This window comes from Lasioglossum baleicum, chromosome 19, assembly GCF_051020765.1.
Source record: "Lasioglossum baleicum chromosome 19, iyLasBale1, whole genome shotgun sequence".
Classification (NCBI taxonomy): Eukaryota; Metazoa; Arthropoda; class Insecta; order Hymenoptera; family Halictidae; genus Lasioglossum; species Lasioglossum baleicum.
Window position 1 is genome coordinate 565,763 of NC_134947.1, and position 17,729 is coordinate 583,491.

The 17,729-nt window shown below is 45.5% G+C and overlaps 1 protein-coding gene across 1 annotated transcript in view; it reads left to right on the forward strand.

Annotated features, from left to right (window-relative positions):
• Nucleotides 1-7,322, forward strand: part of LOC143218551 (uncharacterized) — a 106,643-nt gene extending 99,321 nt beyond the window's left edge. Inside the window, exon 10 of the mRNA XM_076443781.1 lies at nt 6,700-7,322. Within this exon, the coding sequence (XP_076299896.1) occupies nt 6,700-6,879 (180 nt within the window). The 3' untranslated portion in view covers nt 6,880-7,322. The remainder of the gene's footprint in view (nt 1-6,699) is intronic.
• Nucleotides 7,323-17,729: the final 10,407 nt, after the last annotated feature.

Sequence of the window (17,729 nt, forward strand, 5' to 3'; positions counted from 1 at the left end):
GGAAAGAAGTATTGCTACCATAAACGAGCGCAGGGCCGCCGCGTGCGGTTGTGCATGTTGTGCGCCGCACACGGGCGCTTCATCGAAGGTGCGCACAGTGGGTAATTTGGACCAAACTCGATTAAAAATCAAAGAACTTTCGATAGAAATGAGGTGGAGCGATGAAATTTTTTTTAAATTAAAGCTGAAACTTTACAGAATATTGGGAAAATAGGGAGATTACGGTACGAACGTTTAATGTGTTGGATATTTAGGTTTCACCTCAGTGGAATACTGTAAATATATATATCTTTATTATAAGATATGTGTGATACAAAATACAAAGTAAACGTGTCCGCAACGCCCTAACCTCACTTATTGCTATACCGAAAAACCGCGTGTTGTCGTAACGCTTAACCGAACCAGACTCGTCGACTCGCCGATCCCCCGCTAGAGGCATGGGGCATGCGATTGCACACATAGACGTGCCACTCGGTGATACGTCTTGACACTCCCCCTCAAACGCATGTCCAATAATGCCCGCCGATTTATTTTAAATTTAATAGTTGAACACACGCAACATGCTTTTCCTTAGATAAGCTCTTTGTCAGTATATCGGCGGTCATTTCGATTGAACGCAGGTATTTTACCTGTATTTCTCCACGCTCTTGTGCTTCTTTGCTAAAGTGAAAACGTATATCGATATGCTTGCTACGAGCGTGGTGCACACTATTCTTACATAATTGAATACAACTTTGGTTATCGCAGTGAACCACTGTAGGCTCATCAACAATTTTGCAAATTTTCATATGCTGTAACAAATTTCGCATGTATATGACTTCCTTCGTGACCTCCGACAGGGCCATGTACTCAGCTTCCATGGTTGAGAGAGCTACTGACTTTTGCTTCCGACTGTTCCAACTGACTGGACCACCGGCCAACTTTAAAACAAATCCAGTACATGACTTTCTATCACTGTTATCTCCAGCCCAATCGGAGTCCACGAAAGCAGATAAATATTCGTTCTTATTATCATAGTTTATGCTATAGTCTATAGTTCCCTTTAGGTAACGAAGCACACGCTTTGCCATTTTCCAATGTACTTCCGTTGCACTGTCGTTGAACCGACATAATACACTTGCCGCAAAGGCTATATCAGGCCTACTCGCGTTCGCTAAGTAAACTAAACACCCTGTTAGTTCCCTGTATGGTTTGTCAAACGGTTCACACTTTACATTTTCAGCTTCCGACTTAATCTTTGTCATATCTAAATTTATTTCTAACGGCGTACTCAAAGGGTTGCACTCAGTCATTGAAAATTTCTCTAACACATCTTGTATGTATTTCTTCTGAGATAACTTGATACTACCGACGGTACCGTTTCTTTTAACGCGCATACCGAGAATATCTTTAACAATTCCTAAATCCTTAATTTTGAATTCGCGTTTCAATAATTCTTTGATGTGGTTAATTTTATCTATATCCGCGGACGCAATCAACAAATCATCAACATAAATTGTAATTATTATATCGCTTTTTACGTATACGCAAGGATTCACCGCTGTTCTATTAAATTCTAAACTAAGTAAATAGCTGTCCAATTTTCTATACCACTCGCGGCCTGCTTGTTTCAACCCGTATAAAGGTTTATTTAACTTACATACCATATTTCTCGCATCAAGGTTTTCAAAGAATTTTGGCTGCTCCATGTAAATTTCGTCAGTTAAATTTCCCTGTACGTACGCTGCGACAACATCCATTTGATGCACATGCATTCCTTTTATTACGCTGATTGCTAGCAATGTCCTTATGGTTTCCATCCTGGTTACTGGTGCAAATACCTCATCGTAGTCGATTCCTTCCCTTTGTAAATCACCTCTGGCCACCAATCTGGCCTTGTGTTTTCGACTATACCATCTTGATCCTTTTTGACCTTGAACACCCATTTATTCTTTATAATTTTAGTATTTTGTGGTTTACTCACCAGCTCCCAAGTGTTGTTTTGTAGTAACGAATCGTATTCTTCCTGCATTGCTTCTAGTCAGGATTGTTGATCGGGACCTTCCAGAGCTTCCATCACAGTTGCAGGATCTCGTTGCTGATTTGGAGGTTTGGTTTTGTAGATCTTCTTAGGCCTCCCTGGACGTCCTGTTTTTTCCAACCGAGGTCGACCCCTTGCTCTGGCGTTGGTTCTGGTATCTGCATCTACCGATTCTTCTTCTTCAACCATTTCTTGTAGCAGTGTATCATTGTTTTCTTCTTTCTCGGCCAATGGTTCTTGTAGCAGTGTATCGTTGTTTTCTTCTTTCTCGACCAATGGTTCTTCCATTTTATTTGTACACTTATTTTGGAGTTGTAATTCGAGCAGCTGCTCTATTGGCTTTCCATCGGTTAGGGTTGTCTCCTGTTCTTCAACGAAGCGAACATCTCTTTTGTTGACCACTGTACGGGTGCCACGTTCCCATAGGCGATAAGCTTTTGCTTCTGTCGAATAGCCTACCAAAACATATTCTTTTCCTTTTGGTTCAAACTTATTTCTTCTGTAACCCTTTGTTAGTGCTGTTACTCTGCTTCCTATTTTTCTCATAAAACCTATATAAGGTTTACGACCGGTCCATTCTTCTTCCGGAGTGCTGTTTTCATGGGCTTTTGTTGGGCATCGGTTTCTTATGTATGTTGCAGTATTAATAGCTTCTGCCCACAGTGAGATTGGTAGTTTTCCTTGTAAGATCATACACCGAGCCATCTCAATCAGAGTACGATTTGCTCTTTCAGCCACACCGTTCTGTTGTGGTGTATGGTCTACCGTTAATTGTCTCGTTATTCCCTCTTGCTTCAAGAATTGGTTGAACTCATTTGACAGATACTCTCCACCATTGTCAGACCTTAATTTCTTGATATTGCACCCAGTTGACTTTTCAGCATACGCCTTGTATTCTTTAAACGCACTGAACACCTCCGATTTGTGTTTAATTAGCTTTACGTAACCATATCTGGTCTTATCGTCAATAAAGGTTACAAAATAACGTGCTCCCCCTAACGATGGGACACTGAATGGACCACAAACATCACTGTGCACTAATTCAAGCTTTTCTTTACTTCTATGAGTAGATGCTTTGAAAGGTAACGTGTGAATTTTACACTTGTCGCATATCTCACACACTGGGGTAACACTGTTAAGATTGTCCTTCATACCAACTACCATCTGTTCTGTTTTTAATTTCTTAACATCTGCAAAGTTCACATGCCCCAACCTTTCATGCCATTTCACTAACGCACTGTTTTCTTGCTTCTGGATCATTGCTCTTTGTTTAACACTATCTTCTACAATGTACAAACCGTCTCTTTCTGTAGCTGTCATCGCTACAGTTCCATTTTCACGTAACACTTTAGCACCTCTTGCATCAAATGTCACCGTAAACCCCTTTTTTGTTATTTGAGACACTGACAGTAAATTATTTTTAAAAGTTGGTATGTACGCTACTTTCCCTAGTTTTATATTGTTTGTTTTCGCGTTAAACAGTTTAACAGACATTTCAACACTTCCACTTCCTTTCACATCAACACCTTCATCTGTAGCTGTGTATATTTTGCTCTGATGATCTTCAATTTCGTAAAACTTGTTCTTCAGTGGAGTTGCATGTTTTGTTGAACCACTGTCTAAAACCCACGTGTTTTCTTCCACGTGATAACTACTGAATGCTGCTGCTCTCATTGCTTCACTTCTTTTGTTTACATCGTTTGATCTGTAACGACAATTCTTTGCAGCATGTCCGTACTTCTTACATATGTGACAGTTACCTTTGAACTTCTGTGGCTGTTCTCTATTTTTCGAGAATCTGTTGAACTTGGGTTTTGTCGCTAGTGCATTATCTCTTTCTGTGTCCGTGTTCCCGCTCGGTTCTCGTCTAGCTTCTTCTTCTATAAGCTTCGATTTTAAGGTTTCAAAACTGGGCAACGCGTCGCGTGATTCGATCGCGATCGTGAAACTTTCATACTCTGTCGGCAGAGAAGCGAGCAGCATTACCGACAGTAGGTCTTCGGGTACTTTCATACCGACTTCTTCCAATTGTTCGGCCTTATGCTGAAATTCACCGAGGTATTGCGTCATCGTTTGGCCGGGTTCCTTTTTCAGCCTTTGTAATTGCTTACAGAGTGCTGCCCTTCGTATGGGACCCTTGGATTCGTGTATACCTTCCAGCTTTCTCCACGCTTCCATCGAAGTTACAGCTTTCTTGATATGATTTAGCTGACCATCTTCAACGGTTAAGAAAATTAGCGCTAACGCCTTTTGGTCTTTCTTCGTCCACGCGGCAGCATTTGCTTCTGTTTTTAATTCTGTGCCGCTTGTGTAGGCCCACAAATCATCGTAGATTAGCAATCCTTTTACTTTTAGTTTCCAGGACTCGTAATTCTTTTCTCCCAGCTTGGTAATTTGTATCGGGTTCAACGTTGCCATTGTTCGTCTTTTTTTTTTTTTTTTTTCACCACGTGCTTTACTTTTAATTTACTTTCTTTGTATTTTTAGTACACTGGGCCCATAACCTGTTGGATATTTAGGTTTCACCTCAGTGGAATACTGTAAATATATATATCTTTATTATAAGATATGTGTGATACAAAATACAAAGTAAACGTGTCCGCAACGCCCTAACCTCACTTATTGCTATACCGAAAAACCGCGTGTTGTCGTAACGCTTAACCGAACCAGACTCGTCGACTCGCCGATCCCCCGCTAGAGGCATGGGGCATGCGATTGCACACATAGACGTGCCACTCGGTGATACGTCTTGACATAATGACCTTGGAAAAATTCGTTAAACATGTAGAATTTCAAGAAAATGTGGTTTCTTCAGTACCACGCGCGGAAGAAATTTTTTTTAACATGCTATATATCATTTCCCATAAATTTTTCACGATGATTTCAAATCCGGTCTCAAAATTTGTCTACGACCTCTGGTTTTTTCAAGAAATCGATTTCTGTGACAAGAAAAAATTGAAGAAATCATTTTTTCGTTGAAATGATTTTATGACACACTAATTTCAAGGTACATCGTATTCAACGGTCGTAGACAAATTTTCAGATCAGATTTGAAATCAGCGTGAAATAATCAACGGGAAATAATATACAGCATGTTAAAACAATTTTTTCCCGCGCGTGGCTCTTGAGAAACCACATTTTCTTTACATTCTACACGTTTAGCGGATTTTTTAAAGGTCAATAAACGTTTGTACCGTAATCTCCCTATTTTTCCCATATTCTGTAAAGTTTCATCTTTAATTTTTAAAAAATTTCATCGCTCTACCTCATTTCTACCGAAAGTTCTTATATTTTGAATCGAGTTTGGTCCAAATTGCCCACTGTGGGACTCCGCAACATGAACGGGCAAAGACGCGCAGCCCTGGCTACCGTAAACAGAATTGCTAAAAAAAAAGGAAGATCATTCAAATAATTTTCAAGTTCGAAGGGCGCACTAAATTTCTTTTGCACACGGGCGACTCATACCCACGCGGCGGCCCTGAACGAGCGCGTAACACACACATATACAGGGTGTCCCAAACTAAGTGTAAGTCTCGGAAATGGGAGGTTCCTGAGACCATTCTAAGAGACATTTCCCTTTGCACCAATGTCAACTGCGGCTTTGTTTAGGAGTTATTAACGAAAAATACGGACCAATCAGAGCGCGCCCTGGGCCGCCGCGCCGTCACGATGCGATGTCACGGCGTACCGCGACACTCGCTTGCCGGCGGGTCAGGGCGCGCTCTGATTGGTCCGTGTTTTTCGTTAATAACTCCTAAACAAAGCCGCAGTTGACATTGGTGCAAAGGGAAATGTCTCTTAGAATGGTCTCAGGAAACTCCCATTTCCGGGACTTACACTTAGTTTGGGACACCTTGTATATTATATGAACGTATATATGATTATAACATAAATTGATTCGGGCAATATGGTAAAATGAATGTTAAACTATGTGAATCGGGAAGTTAAAAATATTGAGTTGGATACTATCATGAGTAATTGCATTATACTGCAATACTAATGTAATCAATAATTTGATGAATATATACAGGATAAAAATAAATGATATGAAATCATGATATTCAAAGTAATTGTGAATAATCAGTTCAAAAACGTATAAATAATAATACTAATCATACTAATAATAATAATAATAACAATGACCATGAAACGTGAAGATCTGCTAAAAACTCGATTTCCGATTTTTGGGGTAAAAATAAATCGGGAGGTTAATAATAATAATTCAATTTCATTATTATTAATTATATTTATTATTTTTTTCTAATATCCACCGTAGTGGAAATGCTGTACAACATGTACGTTCCCATGACCACGGCCTCTCCCTCTTTCCCCACGACCACGGCCTCTTGCTCTTCCTCTTCCCCCACGACCTACTCTACCCCTTCGTCCATTGGCGCCACGCCGCCAACGCTCCCGCGACGATCCGCCATTGGTGCCACGATCTGAAAAAGAAAAAAACCATTCCCACCAAGTATTCCCATATTAGTATTTCGGACCCAGTTTGTTTAAAAAATATGACCCATATATATCCGGAATTACAGTAAGTTCCCTATGAATCGGGAAGTTAAAAAATGTAAGGAAACACTTACTTTTATTCTGTACTTCCAATGCTTGGAGGAGCCGTTGCATCAATGCAACGGGCACCTCCACATTTGGCTCCTCAACTTCAATTCTTCCAGCACCCGGATTTTGCAGTGGAGGAGGTGGTGGTGGTGGCTGTAAAGCAAGCGGTTGTGGTGGTGGTGGCGGCTCACAGCTCGCTGAGGTGCCCGGTGAGGGAGGCGGCCCCACTAGTATCACCTCCATTTTTTGTAATAAGTCTGGAATACAAAAAAATAGCAAACATCATTGATGAATAAAAAAAAAAATTATTTGCAGGAAGTATGATGAGTGTTAATATTATATACGTACTCGATACCTCTTCATTTGTATTAGGTTCCATTTTTTTTTACAAATTGCTATTTTTTTCAATCTGAAAAAATAAACATGTTTATAAATAACGATGATTTATAAAATATATCGAATAAATAAAAAACACTAAGAATATGTAAATTCACCCTATTGGAATATAAAAAAATAACTTCTTTCTTTTCATTATTATTCTACGGACTTTCACCAACATATTCGTGACATTTTTATAATGCAAAATGATACCAAATATGATATAATTCCGATGATATTTTTTACTTGTGTAATGGACAATTATAGTTTCGAGCGCAAGGAAGGATAGCGCATGGGAAAGATAGAGACGCCGAGAGTCGCAGTCGGCGGCTCAGTTCAACGGCTCGCGCGTCCTCACCAGGCTTGCCATATTCCGCGCGTGCCAGGCCCCTTACCGCTGCGCCCCTCGCCACGGTACTACGCTGAGCCCGCCCCACTCTTCCCACTAACACTGACGCGTACCGCTAACTTAGCTTGCTCCACGCGGTACGCGTCAGTGTAGTGGGAAGAGTGGGGCGGGCTCAGCTTAGTACCGCGGCGAGGGGCGCAGCGGTAAGGGGCCTGGCACGCGCGGAATATGGCAAGCCTGGTCCTCACAATGCAATATCAACGAATAACTTTTTTATTATTACTTATTTCTTTAGTATAGAACTTATTTTAATAGATTTGTGTCATTTTTTTCTGATTAAAATGATACCAAACACGATATAATTCGTATCATGTACAGGTTTATACGCGTGCGAAACTTTAATTGTCCACTACACAAATAAATATCGTCGGCATTATATCATATTTGGTTTCATTTTTTTGCATTAGAAATATGCCACGAATACGTTTTCCAAAGTACCATAAAAAAATTATGAAAAATAAAGAAGTTAGAAAATTCAGTTTAGTATACTGTGACGTTGCAACGTTTGCGACGTCCCTTCTCCGTTAATTCCGTGCATATTTTCGAGAGCGATAAAGGACCGGACCGCCCTCTAACGGGACACGTACCGAGACAGGATTCGAGAGCGCTCCTTTAAGAGATCCCGATATTATCGAGGACCTCCTAATGACATCTGTCGCGCGTGCCGAGAACGGCAAGTTTCAGGGCCGTATATGGAACGCGCAGAAGGAACCACCGACCGTCCGAATTGTCACGGGAAATGAACAATCGCCCCAAGGTCAGGAAGCGCCCGACGGAAAAGCGAATGGCCGTTTCGAGAAATTAGAGCTTGGTGCGAGGACACTCGGCAAGCAAACCGGAGGCGCCGCCAGGACAGCAGCTTGCGAACATCTCGTCCGATACGGACTGACGGAACACCCTGACGTCGTCTCGCCCCATCAAGGGAGAGCTGCCCCGGGGTCGGTGCCCTCGTAGCCAAGAAGAGGAAGCCCCTCCGCTGGTCAAGTCGAGCGATAGGCTCCTTGACCAATTTCGTGATTGCCCGGGGCCCTAGGGCGCGAAGAGGGAACGCTCCTGTGCCGTCGAGTCACGCCGTGGAAACACGCCATAGGCAATTCGGAAAAGCGGTCGAGTGGGGGGAACCGCGTTCGATCCGCTAGGCGGCCGAAAATCGATGGATCACTGTCGCGCTGGCTATCGTCCGACATACACGCCATTTTTCCGTCTTGTACCACGAACAATCAGTAATTGCGCCGCGAAAAGTGCGTGTCCAGTTTGAGGGTTTCGTGCGCCTAGGACTCCGTCCAATCTAGCCCGGCCGTACAGCCAGCTCTATCGGGAGCCGTTCGATTCCACCCAGAGCGAAAAACAGCACGAGAAACGGTAAGTCGCACTTGTGATCCATTCGGTATTTTCGTTGCGCGCCGGCTCGACCTTCGTCGTGCGAGGACGAACGCTTCCCGTTCCGTCCTCGATAATTCGCTCGCATTCCTCTCGGAATGCTTTGAGATTGTTCGGGAATATTTCGGGAGAGTTTTCCTCTGTAAATTGCGTGCGGAAGAGTGTCTTCCGAGGAGTCGCGTTCGTGAGAATAATTCAATTCGGTATCTTCGCGTTTCTCGAATCCTGTGTCTCCTGTCGAAACGCGTATTCTGTCCGTCGGCGTTCGATCGCGAAATCGATAACGTACGCGTCGGGGCGATTCACGTGCGGAAATCATCGCGGCAGTCTCGCAGTTCGCCGGTCATCTGCGCCTCGCGTTTCCGAAGTTCGTTGCGAACGGAACGACGATCATTGTCAGCGGTATCGTTGCGAGCGAAATCGGTAGGACAACCGCGCGGCGAACGGCCATCTTTTCGCTATCTTGTATGAAGAGCGCGGGCTCTCGGGTCGCGGCCACGTGGCCGCTGATTTTGTAAATCAACGACTGCTACAATAAATAGCTCGAGACCATATCGTAGTCGAATTATTCGATCCCCTGTGAGATCCGTCCTGCCGAGAGGGCTGTCCTAGTCACCCCGTGTTCGAACCATCTGGCCCAGTCGCGACGTCATTTTCGATCCGCGTATCTCGAAGATTCGGCTCTCGACCTCGGCTTCTCCGAGCTCGAGCAGTGCTTTGCGTTTCGTGTGGCATCCTTGCGGTGCCTGGCGCCCGAACCTTTAGTTTTCGTGAGGAAGTCGTCGAATCTTCGAGTCTCGTATTGTCTCGGGCGGACCGCGTGCACTCGGCTTGCACGCGGCCTGGTCTCAGCGCCTGCAAGGCCCGAAGGTAACCGGCTTCCGCGGGTCTAACAGCTCGTCGGAAAAAGGTTAACGTGACAATACCTATGGAGACTTACCTATGAACCTTCCTGCTCGAGGAGCACAATTAAACTGATGCTATAAGCACACATATTTCGTGAATTCCACACTGAGGACAATAATTCATACTTCGTTCCATTTATTTTGTTCGATACGACAACCGTGTTTACAACAGCGTTAGTCGCATTCCATCGGCACAGATGCGAAATATAAACATCACAGCACGCGATGTCCGAATGTCCAACGCGCTAGCGTCGTCCAAAATAATTATATTTCAACATGACATGAATTCATTATATATGTATAAATATTAATTCTGGATACAATCAAATTATATGATATATATATATATAATTCACATGTATAACCCGCACACTTTTGAAGATTTATATCGTTATAAAAAAGTACTAACCTATGCCTGTCGAAAAGTTAGTGGTTCTGGAGATATTTCAATTTAAATACTGCTAAAACACCATGTAATTCCTCGATCGGAGTCCTGGGGGGTGTCTCCGATCGGAGTCCAGTGCCTACTTACTCCACTGCCGGCCAACGCTGCTCCGCGCCGTAGAGCGGCGATGATTGATCTCGGCTCGGGTATATCGGTGTGAACACCACACATTGACTCGATTGAATCGAGTTCTCAAACTTCTTAATTTTAATGATCGGTTTATGGGACTTTTACTAGCTTATTCCTGGCGTTTCTCTGATTAAAATGATACCAAACACGATATAATTTCAACGTTATTTAGTGGTTTAATCGACGATTATGTAAAAATTATGTACAGTAATTTTTCGATCGGAGTCTCCACACCCGGGAGTTGGACGGACTTGGATAGAGTACGGAGGCTATATTTTTATGACTGCGTCTACCGCGCCGAGACTTCAAACGACGAGCCGAACATAGAGAAGGACAGAATGAAATAGGATCGCGTGTCACCGTCGCCGGCACAATTTAAAGGCCCGTGCGTCATCACAATGAAACACCAAGACCTCAGCTTTCTTATTTTCTATGATATCATTATGGAACTTTCACCAACATATTCGTGGCATTTCTCTGATTAAAATTATACCAAACACGATATAATTTGGCCAATATTTATTGGTTTAATCGACGATGAAAGTTTCGAACGCAACGAAGAAGAGCGTATTGGAAAGAAAGAGACGCGAACAGTAGCCGCCGCCGGTTCGCATCTCTTTCTTTCCAATACGCTCTTCTTCGTTGCGTTCAAAACTTTTACCGTCGATTAAACCACTAAATAACGTTGAAATTATATCGTGTTTGGTATCATTTTAATCAGAGAAACGCCAGGAATAAGCTAGTAAAAGTCCCATAAACCGATCATTAAAATTAAGAAGTTTGAGAACTCGATTCACTCGAGTCAATGTGTGGTGTTCACACCGATATACCCGAGCCGAGATCAATCATCGCCGCTCTACGGCGCGGAGCAGCGTTGGCCGGCAGTGGAGTGAGTAGGCACTGGACTCCGATCGGAGACACCCCCCAAGACTCCGATCGAAGAATTACTGTAATTTGTTTTTCGCAAACGATACAACTCCTCATTATCCAGGTTTGCAGTATTGATCTTGGTTTTCTTCGATACTGTTAATTTAAATTGTCCCAAAATATATAAACCGCGCTCAATTTTGAAACTCTGCTCAGTGCTACATACAACATTTGTAAAGTTTGCCTTTCTGATTTTTTAAAATCCAAATATACTTTCTCGTATGTTTGTCCCTGACTTTTATGAATCGTAATCGCTTCTGCAGGAACCACTGGAAATTGACTACGTGTGATTTGATATTTTTCCTCATTCGACATATTTACTTGATTCGATACTTTTATTATTGGTGTTAAATTTTGATCAATATTTGCATTTTTCATATAATTACGATAACGAGTTCTTACTTTCACTCCTACTCTGGGCAATTGAAAATCTAACCACAATATAGACGGAATTTTAGTATTTTCTTGAAAAGTAATAAATTTTAATATTCCGCATGCTCCATTAACCAATCCGTCTTCAACATCAATGTTATTAATTATCATATATTTTATATTAATTTTCAATTTAATCTCAGTTAATAATTCGTTTTGAACTGATTGTGTTTTTAAAGATTGTAATATAAATTTTTTTGTACTTTCATCGATATTCTTCGAAAATGTATTCTCGGCAGTAGAGATGATTAACTCACTCTTGCATTGGGATAATTTTCGATTATTGTAAGCGTAAAATTCGTCGTAAGGTAAAAAAAAATTTTTTTTTCTAATTTAAAAAAAAAATTGAAAAAAAAATTTTTTGTGTAATTACGTTTGTTTCTTCGGTGGAAACTTTCCGTTCTCTCGTATAAATTGCATTGTTGAATGAACTTCTTTCGAAAAAAACTAAAAAAACTAAAAAACTACTTGACCAAAATGGACCAAAATCTAATCAGCTCTAAGTTACAGCGGGGCACATCGATTGCATCATTCATCATCCTGATCGCGTTGTTACTTTTTCTGAAAACGTTAACGAAAAATTTGATTACATAGAAACGGCCACACACACACACACACACACACACACACACATACGAACATTTTGCTGAGAATAGTCTAATATGTCTGCAATGACCTTGAAACGTGTAGATCTGCTAAAAAATCGATTTTCGATTTTCGGGGTCATTACAATAACTTCCCTATAAAATCGGGAAGTTAAAAATTATATGTTCTATTTAGTTGTTTTTAAATAACCGACTCAATTCGATCATGTTAGAGTTGATGCGTGAATATATATTAACAGCAGATTGTGTTTATTACTATTATATTATGTCACGCCGGTTATTACCCTGCGAACAGAGAGCTAACCGACTTCGAGAAATTATGGCCTTGCGACCGGGCCACGCTCGGTCGCGCGACACGTGCTCCTCTCGAGACAAAAGATCTGCGCAGATTCGAACGGAACGACAAAATTGTACACGAAGTGGACGGGCGCCAGGTACGATACCGTACCACGCGAAACTCTCGAACGGTTCGCTCGGTTTTCAAAAGGACGTCGAATCTGCGAACATCGTTTAGGCCGGTGACGGCCACGGACGGGTCCAGGGTACCACGTGAGGAAAGGAACGGGGCATTCCCCGCGACGGGAACATTTCTCACGAGAAATGGAATTACTCGATGATTCTCGGGCAAAGTAACGTCGTTTATTAAAGCGAGATGGTCATACAATCCGCCGGCCGATGCCGGCGGTAGTCACTAGATTTGCCGGCGCGAACACGAAAGTGACGGCGCTTGTTCGGCCGATAGCGCGGAATAATTTCGATCGCGTCGAGCTCGGTCGTCACAGGACTTCGCGTGAGTTTACAAGCCACGAGGGCACGAATTCGACCGAGCTCCGGTAACGTACGCGTTCCTAATTCGAGACTGGGCGAAACGTGCGAACGATGAACGATGCGAAACGATTACGGCGCGTTATCCTCCCGAAAAACGATCCGAGGGCAGCCCAAAGAATTACCGGACGAATATCGTGGGTCCCGAATAGCTCGTGCACGAGGATTCGGCGACACACGATCCGTGGCCTCGCGAACCTCTCAGGAGAGCGACTCCTGGTCAACGGTAAACGCGGGTGAACACACGGTACACCGCGGTACGAATTTTCGCGAACTCGAATAACGTCCCCGAACCAACACGAACTGGTCACTTAATATTTCGAAATAAAGCCTGACCGGCACTTACCAATTTCGCTGTGATGGCGGCAGTCGCAAAGTACTTTCTATTAGATCGCGGTGGAAGATTCGCACGTGTTTACCGTAAGTAGTCTTTCGACCCAGTGGCCCAGTTCGAGATGGTTCGGAACGCGGAAGCGAGTTTTCCCCCCACTCTCGTCTTCGGCGACGCTCGGGCCAATCACGTTGTTTCTGGGCGCAGGGACGACTCGATGACATGTCGGCCCGGGCCTTCGGTATTTTCTATTTTCCGAAGCCCGGCCGATATAAGGCGGTTAGTCGGCATCCATAGATCCGAGCCGTTCCGGTGTAGCTCTCATGGCATTTTCCGGATGAGACGTCGACGAGGGTGGACTGCTGGTCGTCTTTATGTTTAACAGCCTCGTCGCTTTCTCCGGGTTGACAGATCCGGGCTCGGTCCAATCCTCGCCGTCTTCCTCGCCAGCGGCGCCCTGTGATTGGTGTTCCGAGCGTCTCCGCTTGCGGCCTTCCGCCAATCGGCGACCGGAGACAGGTATCGGGCTCCTCGCCGATTTCGGTGGTTACTGAAAACTCTTGTCGCGCCCCGCGGGGCGCGACATTCAAATGCGATAACTCTATTCTTTGGGCGTTCGGATGTCCCAGGGAGAGCGCTCGTAATTGTCGTTTCGCTATTATGCCGCTTTTTAGTGACCCGGTCTTTCGCTTAAGGTTCGGAGTGACGTAGGCGGAATCTGCCACGTCACAACTCCCCCCCCCCCCCGAAAGAGACCGGGGCACCGGTGACAGTTACCAGTCAGGCTTGTTCGCGAGTTCGGGGACGAACGCTATTCTTCGGATCTTCCATAACATAGGGACGGACATTGTAGAGACATACACGAGTTTTCCCATCACCAATCCTGACGAATATATCCTTTAAATCGTTGTTTTTCCCTGATGTGGGCGGAGCCTGATGTCACGACCGGTACCTATGGGAGAAACCGGATTCGCTAAAATTGGGTTCCGCTGAACCCGGGGGAACGTAGGGATCAGGGTCAAATCAAGAAACCACAGTTGAGGGCGATAATCTTTTATTCGCGCCCCTCGAGCGCTTTTAATACTGGTGTCCCTCCCACCCTCCGAAACTTCAGTCTTATAATGAAAAAAACAAACGATATTGCTAACGAAGGGGGGAGGGACCGGTAAACAAAATGATCAGTCTTACTTTCTCGTTGTTTATAGGAAAAAGAAAAAAAAACTTAAATGTGACCCCAAACACCCGGCCTCCGCTACGATTCAGGCTGCTGGCGGTGTCTGGCCGATACTCTAGTGGTGGGTCGGCCCCCTAGTACCGCCCGTACCGAGTGTCACTGCACTCGGGGCATGTTTCGACTGTATAAAAGGGCCGACCACACCGGTAACAATAGGGCCACTTTTGGGGTGCCAGGCACTCCGAGTGGCAGTGGCCCACTACTCGGCAGCGCCAGCAGCCCTCCTCTACTTCCGCGCCTCGCCGACCCACTTTTCCGCGCCTTTTCGCGGTCCCTCTCTGCTGTGGTCGTGCGATAGCCACTCCCCGCTGTCTCGGGGCCGGCATGTTGTTTGTAGCCCCTTTTGTTGGTTGCTGGCGAATCGATACGGTGGTGCCGCTCATATTTTGGGCCTGTATGTTGAGGCCCGCCCTCCGTACCGGCTGGTTCGCCACATCGCTTGAGAGGGCTCTTCTTATTCCCTTCTCCGTTGCCTCTGCCGTTTTGCGGTGGTCATTACGAATACGTTCTATACGGTCCTCTACCGACTCGTGGGGCAATTGCTGTTTTGCTGCTTCTCCCTTTTGTGTCGGTTCCGTGACCGGGCTCGACAACTCCGGCGGTATTACCACTGGCACCGTTTTCGGGCCCGGTCTCGGAGTCGGCTCCTGTTTCCTTCTTGACGGCAAATTTCCTCGCCCTATTCCGCCCCACACTTCTTTGTCCTCGCGGAGCAATTCGATGGGGAGGCGCTCCATCGACTTCATGGGTTTTGACGAGATCCTGGCTGGTATCGTTGGCCTTGGATCCGCTTCCGGGTCCGGTGTGCCCTGCTGCTCCTTGTCCACGGCGGGTTCCGCCTGTGGCTTCACCTCTTCTCTCACCTCCTCCGGTATCGGCCTTAGCTGAAGGGTGGCCGTGGCTACGAAGGTCGTCTGCGGGGAATGTGGCCTCAGTATTTCTTCCCATGGTAGGCCTGCTTCTTCCAAGTCTATTACTGGCTCCTGGGCCAGTTTTGGGGGTCCGTGCGGTCGACAAGCTATAGAGGCTGTTGCCGCACGGATACCCCTCGGTAATGGGTGGAGCCTTTGTAGCCTCTCTACTACCGACTCCATCGTAGCTTTAGATGAGTCCATATTACTCGTTGGCTTCGGTAGTCTGTTGAGAAAAGAGAGGCTTTGGTGTTAATTCTTGTCGGTCGGCGTATAAGTGGGGAAGTATGGTTTGAGGTCCGATATATGTGCCTTGCCGAGGTTCTTTCCCTCCTCGGTGGCCAAGTTATAGACTCCCGGTGACAGTTTTTTCGTTATAATTACCGGACCAGTAAATTTCGGTGACAGTTTCGCCGCAAAATGGTTAGCGGCCGACGAAAGTACTCGCTGCCGTTTCATAACCCTGTCCCCTACGTTAAATTCTCGGTTTCTCCGACGCATATTATAATGATGCGATTGTTTCCGATATGCGTCCTCGAGGTTTTCCAACATCCAATGCCGCAGCGTCGGTAATTTCGACACCCGCTTCTTCCAGGTGTTATTGGATGTCACCTCGAGGTCGATCGGAGGCTCGACGTTAGTCCTCGCACATTTTGCCGGTCGCGGCTCTCGCCCGAAATTGAGAAACGCTGGGGAGGCTTGTAGAACGGAATGGTGCGCGGTATTGTAAGCAAAACGAAATTGTGGTAAATTTAAGTCTCAATCGCGGTGGTCCCTCTCTATATAAGCGACGATCATCGTCTTAAGGATCCGATTCACTCGCTCTACTGGGTTCGCTTGCGGGTGGTACGGGGGGGGTGGTACTTAAACGAATGCCGTATTCGTCGGCAAGTTCCCTCAGAGTCTTGTTTGCGAACTCGGTACCGTTGTCCGTCAACAAGACATCCGGGGTCCCCCATCGCGAAAAAATTAACCCTTCTAGGGCCTCCGCTATTTTCGGACCGGTAGCGCGTCGAAGCGGGGTGCACTCTATCCATTTCGTGAACAGATCCTGCATAACAAGAAGGTACGAGTTGCCGGACCTGCTCGGAGGGAACGGACCCATAATGTCGGCAGCTACTACTGTCCAGGGCATGTCGACACTGCGCCGACCCATCAACCCCGGTGGGAGTGTTTGTTCCACCTTCGTGAGTTGACAGGTATTACAGCGTCTTACGTATTCTACTGCCGTTCTATACATGCCTGGCCAGTAGTAGCGGGTGGCGATACGATGATAGGTCTTTTAGACCCCTAAATGCCCTGCCTGCGGGTTGTCGTGCGCCTCCTGCAGGATCTCGGTTCTTCGTTCCTCCGGGATAACGAGTTTCCACTCGTTCCCGTCGGAACCCAACGTTTCCGCGATCAACGGATCTGTTCTTCGACAACACAGCTCCCCGCTTCGAATTGCCCAGTCCGGAAATTTCTCGGGATTCTTCTCGACTTCCGCAAATTTTCCCTCGTACCACTTTGGCCGAACCGCGGCCGCGATATGAGTTTCCCCTTCGGTATCCCCCTCCCCCTCGTAAATACGCGAAAGTGCATCTGGCACTTTATTTAGGGCTCCCTGCCGATATACTACTTGGAAATCGTATTCTTGTAGTTGCAGGGCCCGACGCGCTAACCGACCCGTAGGGTTTTTCAGGGTCCGAAGCCACCGTAGACTGTTGTGGTCCGTAATTACCGTAAATGCGTACCCTTCTAAATATGGACGAAATTTTTGTACCGCCCAGACAATCGCGAGACATTCGAGCTCTGTAGCGGAATATTTTCGCTCCGGTAGTGTGAGCGATCTACTCGCGAATGCTATTACTCGTTCGACCTCTTCGACCTCTTGCGTTAATACCGCGCCTAAACCTACCGTGCTCGCATCCGTCTGCAGGGTAAACGGGGTTTCGAAATCTGGGCACGAAAGGGTAGGTGCCGAAGCGATCGCGTCCCGCAAGGATTCGAAGGCGCTTTGTTGGGCGTCCTTCCACTCCCATTCGCGATCTTTACGTAATAAACGGTTCAGTGGTTCGGCAAGTGTGGCGAATCCCGGAATAAATCTCCTGTACCAGGAGGCCATCCCGAGAAAACGCCGCACCTGCTTCACCGTTTTTGGCGGAGGATACGATAAAACGGGTTGGATTTTCTCCGCGTCCACCTTCAATCCCTCTCGGCTCACCACGAAACCCAAGTACCGAACTTCTTGACAGC